We start from the raw sequence: 8,348 nt of genomic DNA, 5'->3' as shown, positions 1-8,348 counted from the left end.
CATTGACATCTGGGTGGCCCTTGTGAGAACTGGATGCTGGACTAGATGGGCCACTGGCCTGATCCAGCAGGTTCTTCTTATGCCATGCTTCAAAAATGCCATTTCGCCAGTCCTTGAATGCAAGTCCATGCCATCCACCAAGTGACATTGAGGGGCATTTAATTGGATGCATCTCCAGGCTAAGGTTTTATACCATTTAACGGACCGAGATCACCAGCAGGGCAATATGCAACCTTTCAAAGCATGCAAAATTTATCATGACAAGAGAGAACGAGAGACATAATTTTTTAAATCAACTCGCATTTGAAAAAGCTGGAAACAAGCTTGAATCACACACAAAACTCCCAGAGCTTAAAACGTTCAGAATGAACAGCAGCAAATAAGGGAAGGGTGCAAATGGCTGTGGCCTTTTGAGAGGGGGAGAAAAGCAAGACGGTGGTTAACCCAGGCACTTAATTTCTGGCCTGGGGGTGTAGCTGCCGATGCTTTCGCTTTGTTCCCCTTCTCTGAACATCAAAGCCCAAGGACGTAAAAAGCCCCGAGTGATGCAAGGACTTGAGAGCAACGATTTAACGAGCCGGTTAGTCCAATTTGAAGAAGAGCTGCTGCCTCGCTCGCTGGCCTTCGGCATCTCGTTTGCAGGGCGACCAAGAAGCTGAGACTCTCATCTTGACAACAGAGGTTTTTGTGGAGGCGGCCCAGCAGCCATTGCAAACTTAACACAGTCTGGGGGCAATGGCAACAGAGTTAGCCAGCAAAGCCCAGAGAGTCTGTGGTGACCCTCAAGCCACCTAGGTAGGGCCAAGGGTGATCAAAGCAACTTCTGATCTTAAGGTGGCATTTTGTTTAATTCACGAAAGGTGGATCCAAGCAAAAAAACAACAACAGTTCTTTTCTCGACCTGTGATGCTCGTCGACCTTTCCTGGTGGCGGAAATGTGAAACTGGGTTTCGGGCCCGTCTTTTCGCGAGATGCATTTGGGAAGGACGTGCCGCCGCGTCTTCTGCTGCGTCCAAGCAGCATCCCCCCCCCCAGCCCCGGGGCACTTGATGTCATGCCCAGGCTGGGAGAGCACTGGACTGGAAAAGCAGGAGAAGAGACTGGCTATAAATAGGAGCTTGGGGGGCGGAGGGGGGAAGAAAGGGATGAGGCAAAGCTCTATAAATAGAAAGGAAGAGGCCTGGGCTGCCAAAGGACTGGGTGTCGTGGTCAGGAGGGAAAGGAAGAGTGGCTCTTGGGGTCCCAACCAAGGGGGAATACGCAATGGGACAAAAGATGGAGCTGTGGGTCAGGGGACATGTGGGGCTGGAGGGAACAGAGGAAAGCACTGTGGAGAAAGCTGCTGTCCGAAAGGTATCCAAGCTCAGAGTCCTGGTTTGGGACGCAAGTCCGTTATGGCTGGGGTGCAGGGAATGACTGTTGTTCTGACGATGGCCCACCCAGCAGAGAAAGTGCCAAGTTCGCCGCCAGGCAGTACTCCACGTGCATCGTGGGAACTGTAGTATTTACAGCATGGAACGGGGACAGGCAAGCACCCACCCACACCACTTAGCCTGCCCGAGCTGAGAAGAAGGGCAGCCCACGGATGAAGCCGTCCAGCTTGCTCCGAAAGAGCTCGCTCTGGATGTTCTCGTTCAAGCTGCACAGAGGGTTTTTGACCACATACTCCACATAGATCTAGGGAGGAGACGGAAGAAGCTGAGTGAGAGGAGAATCGCGAGGCGAGTGAGATGAGAACACCCCTCCCTCCCCTCTGCTCCCCAACTGAAACCGCTTCAGGGAAATGAAAACCAAACGTTGGGAGGTCTGCCGCTCCATAAAAGATTTCTATTTTGACTAACCCCCGTAACTTATGTTCCATTCTTACTTTGGGATCATTCGCACTTGCCTTCTCTCAGGACAGAAGTGGGACTCCCGTGGAGTTTGGCATGTTGGCAACCACTGAGTCAAAGCAACTGCCGGAGTGAAGTGCAGCTGGACAAGGAATGGGGCAAATGCACTGGAGGAGATGAATTAAAGGCCCAGAGGAAGCAGGAGTCTGGGCTCCTTTTTGAAAGGCTGCACCCCTAAACCCTAATCTGACGGTCTTCCAACATCAGGTAACCGCTTTTTAACAAAAAAATATACAGAGCTTTGGCCTGACCAGTTGATCTGTTTCACTTGCTTCTACCACTCTCTCTCATTTTTTACTCAATTCACCCATAAAATATAAAAAGTACACCAACAGAAAAAAATTCAGTACTGGGGAAAAATAATAAAATTTAAAATACTGCATTCATAATCACTATACAGTCACATCTTGGAAGTCGAACAGAATCCGTTCCAGAAGTCCGTTCAAATTCCAAAATGTTCAGAAACCAAAGCACGGCTTCTGATTGGCTGCAGGAAGTTCCTGCAGTCAATCGGAAGCTCCGTCGGACATTCGGCTTCCAAAAGAACATTCAAAAACCATCATGGGATGGGGGTGGGCCAGGGGAGGAGACTGCACCCCCCCCGACTCACATAGCTGTAGATCTGATGCAGGACATCTCGGATGTTGCCCACCCCTAAGTCTGTGTTCATCACCACCTTGAGTCCCGTGGGCGTCTCATAGTAGTGCAGCTTGTACTTGCTGGTCTGGAAGGAGAGGAAGCCGTCTTTCCTGGGGTGCAGGAATTAAGGAGAACTGGAGGAAGGAGACGTCAGTCAAAGGGGGCTAAGCCCCCTGCTTGCTTCGAAACAAGTTTTACTCCTTAAGTAGATAGGGCTCCCCCCCCCCCCCCCCCGTGAATGAAAAAGCATCCAGTCAAGCTCCCTCTGTCAAAAAACTGCAAGAGTGATACTTTTGAGGCTGTTGTTTAAGCAGAAAGGATACATGTCCACAGGGCTCATCTTGCTAATGAAGGAGCGGATGGAGAAGATCATGCCATACATCAGCTTGAACTCCTGCCGGGGGGGGGGGGGGGAGAAGGAGAGAGAGAGAGAGAACATGAATATGTGCACAGGGAGATTGTTCTTTGTCTAGCTCCTTCCCTTTCACCTTACTACTCTATTCCGAACTTAAAAATTGAAAGCGTAATGCTGGTGGCCAAGAAAAGAGGTTTAAAGACTGTCTCAAGGCAAATCTAAAAAAATGTTGTATAAACACCGACAACTGGGAAATAATGGCCTGCGAGCGCTCCGGTTGGAGAACAGCCTTTACCAAAGGTGTCATAGGCTTTGAAGACACTCAAACTCAGGACGCAAGGGAGGACGTGTGGGTCCAGAATTGGCCTCCACAGTCACTTACGGACTCATTGTTAAAACCGTGTTTATGGAAGACAATCTTACTCGGCAGCACAGGGAGAATGGGGTGAGATTCCATGGCAAAGATAAAGAACTCAGTCATGCTCATTTGCTCTGCTCTGGCGCCACCCTGTGGCTAACCGTACAAGGGCATTCATGGCACAGAAGCTAAGATACGACTGTACTTACTCCTGCTTTTGCTCTTCAATGGCAGGAGGTAGCCAGCCAGTGCAAAGCAGTTCCTATCCCTGGCTTGAAGAACCACTGGAAAGATGAAGTGGGTTTGCTGGTGGTGGTTTTAAATGGCCAGAAAAGGTAGTTGGGATATCACTGCACAGCTGCTGATTAATCTTTTACTCAGTTAAATTGTCACACTTAAAAAAAAATTACTTGCCAGCTGAATTATGCCCACTTGGAACTGAGCCATCATTTCAAGGCTCTGCACCACACAAGATTAACAGAGGTAGAAACGAAGTAACTTGCAGAACACTGCAGTTTGGTTTCCCTCACCTCTGAACAGGCTCCCCCCCCCCTCCGCCCACAAAACTAGGGTGGCCAGGCAGAGATCCCAGTAAGAGACTGGTGCAGTGCAAAGTTAAACTATGGAACTCACCCCCACAGGAAGCAGTGATGGCCACCAACCAACAGATGGTTTAAAAAGAGGATTAGACAGATTCTTGGAGGAGAGGACTATCAACTGACTCTAGCCATGATGCCTATCGTCTGCCTCCACGGTCAGACACAGCAATGCTTCTGAATACCAGTTGCTGGAAACAGCAAGAAGGGAGAGGGCTCTTGTGCTCGGATCCTGTTTGTGAGTTTCCCACTGAAGCATCTGATTGGCTATTGTGGGAACAGGATAGGTCACTGGCCTGATCCAGCAGGGCTCTTCCTATTGTTATAAGAAAAAAAAAAGTTCCTTTTCCCTTATGGGGTATTCCAGAGCCCGTATAGTCCTTAAGTGGGTTCCCTTTTGGTAGGAGAAAACAGAGGCCAACCAGAGTATACTGAGAAGCAAAGTGGCTAACAACAACAATGACAACAACAATTTATTTATACCCCGCCCATCTGGCTGGGCCTCCCCAGCCACTCTGGGCAGCTTCCAACAGATTAAAATACAATAATCTATTAAACATTAAAAGCTTCCCCAAACAGGGCTGCTTACAGATGTCTTCTAAAAGTCTGGTAGTTGTTTTTCTCTTTGACATCTGATGGGAGGGCGTTCCACAGGGCAGGCACCACCACCGAGAAGGCCCTCTGACTGGGTCCCTTTAGCTTTGCTTCTTGCAGTGAGGGAACCGCCAGAAAGCCCTCGGTGCTGGACCTCAGTGTCTGGGCAGAATGATGGGGGTGGAGACGCTCCTTCAGGTATACTGGGCCTTTGAGGCCGTTTAGGGCTTTAAAGGTCAGCACCAACACTTTGAATTGTGCTCGGAAACGTACTGGGAGCCAATGAAGGTCTTTCAAGACCGGTGTTATGTGGTCTTGCCGGCCGCTCCCAGTCACCAGTCTAGCTGCCGCATTCTGGATTAGTTGTAGTTTCCGGGTCACCTTCAAAGGTAGCCCCACGTGGAGCGCATTGCAGTAGTCCAAGCAAGAGATAACTAGAGCATGCACCACTCTGGTGAGACAGTCTGCAGGCAGGTAGGGTCTCAGCCTGCGTACACAGAATTAACCTGCGCCTCCATGGACAGCTGTGACTCCAAAATGACTCCCAGGCTGCGCACCTGGTCCTTCAGGGGCACGGTTACCCCTTTCAGGACCAGGGAGACCTCCACACCTGCCCGCCTCCTGTCCCGCACGAACAGTACTTCTGTCTTGTCAGAATTCAATCCCAATCTGTTAGCCGCCATCCATCCTCAAACTGCCTCCAGGCACTCCCACAGGACCTTCACTGGTTCTGATTTGAAAGAGAGGTAGAGCTGGGTATCATCTGCATACTGATGAACACCCAGCCCAAACCCCCTGATGGCCTCTCCCAGCGGCTGCATGTAGATGTTAAAAAGCATGGGGGAGAGGACAGAACCCTGAACACTCATCCCCCCCCACCACTTTCTGAACATGGCCCAGGAGGAAGGAGCAGAACCACTGCATGACAGTGCCCCCAGATCCCAACCCCTCTAGACGGTCCAGAAGGATGTTATGGTCGATGGTGTCAAAAGCCGCTGAGAGATCCAGCAGAACTAGGAAACAGCTCACACCTTTGTCCCTAGCCCGCCGGAGATCATCAACCAGTGCGACCAGGGCAGTTTCAGTCCCATGATGAGGCCTGAATCCCGACTGGAAGGGATCCAAATGGTCCGCTTCTTCCAGGCATGCCTGGAGTTGTTCAGCAACCACTCGCTCAATCACCTTGCCCAAGAATGGAAGATTTGAGACTGGGTGATAGTTGGCCATATTGGCCGCATCTAAAGATGGTCTTTTAAGAAGCGGTTTAATAACCGCCTCTTTCAGTGGGTCTGGGAAGGCTCCCTCACAGAGAGAAGCATTCACCAGCCCGCAAAGCCCATCGCCCAGCCCTTCCCGGCTAGCTTTTATAAGCCAGGATGGGCAAGGATCAAGGACACAGGTGGTTGGTTTCACTCGTCCAAGCAGCCTGTCCACATCCTCGGAGGTAACAGAATGGAATTGATCCCACACAACTTGACCAGACAGCACTCTAGCACTCCCCCGCCCCGGCCCTGCTCCCATGGTGGAGTCTACCTCTTCCTGAATCTGAGCGACTTTATCTGCAAAAAACTTTGCAAAATAATTGCAGGAGATCATGTGGCCCGTACAGGGCCCCGATGGAGCAGGTGGTTCCGCTAAATTGCGAACCACCTGAAAGAGTCTCCTGCTGCTGTTTTCTGCAGATGCAATAGAGGCGGCGAAGAAAGTCTTCTTCGCTGTCGCTACCGCCACTTGGTAGGCTCGACATTGAGCTCTAACCCGTGTCCGGTCAGCTTCAGAATGAGTTATCTGCCACCAGCGCTCTAGCCGTCTCAGCAATTGTTTCATTGCCCTCAGGTCCATGGAAGCCTGATCTTTATTCAAGGAAATGTTGCAACAGGGTCCCCACTCACCACACGCAGGAGGGAGGAGAACCCTGAACAGTGGTACACAAACCCTTATATAGACTATTGAAATTGCCCACCCTGTAGCCCAAGACCACCCCCCAAAACACCATGCATACATCACAGGAGACGGTCTACAGCAGAAATCCTGTGTCAGGATACCTGATAATGGTCACTGAATGCATTACCTAGGCAGACTGGCTATTCTTTTGTGATGGTTAATACTTTAGTTCCTGAATCGAGGTCACTGGCTCACCCTATTAATACCCTATTTTAGACACATGATTCGTATGGATATGTGCGCATTTATGAATATTTACTGTATATTTGAGACCTTAAAATTCTTATAACACTATGTTCTTAGCAGGTTTAAGCGTTGGTATCCTGCTCTGTATATCTCAAGCCTCACCTCATCTTTAGAGATGCCGGCTTGCTTCTTCCGGTTCCACTCACTGTAGTGCAGGCAGATTCCATTGCGGTCGAATATGTACAAATTATGCACCGTCATCTGCAAGGAAAGCGAGGAATCCAGCATGTGCACCTGGCATGGATCCAGAGATCCCACCCACCACCAGATTGCTTGTGGAGGCATTTAGTTTAGTGGGGTCAGGAAAGGTGTCCCCCCACAAGGCATCCCCCCACCCATGACTTCCTTTTGGGGCACCAAAGAGAGAGGTGTGGCTCTTGGCAAGAGTGGTGCCAGTGATGTTGGCTTCCCAGAAAAATTCCTATGCAACTTAGGGTTAGTTGCACAGTGTGTGTAGAAAAAAACTGTTTGCCTCAGAAAATCTACTGATGCCCTGTAGAGTGATCTGTGAATGTTTATTTTTCTTGTATTTAGTAAACAATTGAATCAGCCAAGGCTTACCTAATATTTACTTGCAATTGGCAGCCATTCACTATTACTAAAAATCCTATGAAAACAATTGGTGGGGGGTTACAAGGCAGTGGGGGGGGGAATCCAGCCAACATCTTTGGGTTGTGGCCTGGGCAGAGGTAGGTTGGCAGACTTGAGAAAGTCCCTTCCACCTCCACTGCCCTAGTGAAGCTGGGCTCGCTGGCGTGAGCCACCTTATAAACTCTGGCAGCATTGCCTGCAACAGGCCAAGTGGCTCAGGCTTGCCTGGTGGTGGCTGCACCTTTCCCCTCAGAAAGGTGTCATTTTAGGAGGTGAAACTTAATTTTTTGCAGATTTCTTCAGTGGGGGAGTGTTAAAAAGATGCTTTTGGGTGTGAGGCATTTGAACCAGCTATTACTTTTGTGACTGTACAACATTAATCTTGGTAAATCTATGTTTGATTAAGAAGCACATAAACTGGTTTCAGAAAACACCAATTTTAATTTTACCTTCTGAAAATGTTGGGCTATGCTAAATAACAATAAAAATATAAGTGCTTGGCAATCATTTTGAATGATTTCTATGCAATTTTACACCCTTTTTTTACTTACCCAGCAAAACTAAATTATATCACTTTAACCAAATTCTCTTTTGAATTCCCAAGTCATGTTACATCTGTTTAGCACCCTTCACTTTTGGAATTCGAAAGTGGGTAAATTACACGCGCCCTGCTCCCCTCAACGCTCACTGTGGGGACAGATAGGGGGTGGGTGGCGGGGGGGGCATTGCCGCGGTCAGCCTCCGATTCCCATCAGGCAGTGAGGCCGATGGCCAAGGGGCGCGGGAGTCGCAGCCCAGTCAGTCCTGGAGCCCTGGACCCAGTGTCTCCCCCACCAGCGTTGGGCTGGTTCTGCCCTTGGTGGGGAAGGTCCGGGTGGTCGCCGTTTTGTCCCCTCAGAGGGCTTCCCGTATTGAAGACTCTCCGGGGCCTTCAGCCCCCATCCCTACCCCCCACCCTCACCCCTCAGTACGGGAGTCTCACCTTTGTCTCTATGGCAACCCCCTCCCTGCCCGGCAGCTTCCGAATCCTCTTACTTCCGGGAGGAGAGGGGGGGAGGGGAAAGAGCGAGAGCGGTAGGGCATGTGCGCGCGCGCTGATTGGTCTGCCGCTCGGCGCGTGCGTGGCCTTGTCA

At 50.1% G+C, this 8,348-nt stretch overlaps 1 protein-coding gene across 1 annotated transcript; it reads right to left on the bottom strand.

Moving 5' to 3' along the window:
- Positions 1–234: 234 nt before the first annotated feature.
- Positions 235–8,301, bottom strand: TRAPPC1 (trafficking protein particle complex subunit 1). Its single transcript, XM_035136671.1, has 5 exons — positions 8,198–8,301; positions 6,727–6,825; positions 2,855–2,925; positions 2,503–2,641; positions 235–1,677 (listed from the first exon to the last, which is right to left on the bottom strand). The coding sequence occupies exons 2-5, from the start codon at positions 6,823–6,825 to the stop codon at positions 1,549–1,551; spliced, it is 438 nt and encodes a 145-aa protein (XP_034992562.1). The 5' UTR covers positions 8,198–8,301; the 3' UTR covers positions 235–1,548.
- Positions 8,302–8,348: the final 47 nt, after the last annotated feature.

This window comes from Zootoca vivipara, chromosome 13 (genome assembly GCF_963506605.1).
Source record: "Zootoca vivipara chromosome 13, rZooViv1.1, whole genome shotgun sequence".
Classification (NCBI taxonomy): domain Eukaryota; kingdom Metazoa; phylum Chordata; class Lepidosauria; order Squamata; family Lacertidae; genus Zootoca; species Zootoca vivipara.
Note: the sequence above shows the minus strand (reverse complement) of the source record. Positions and strands in the feature narration are given on the sequence as shown.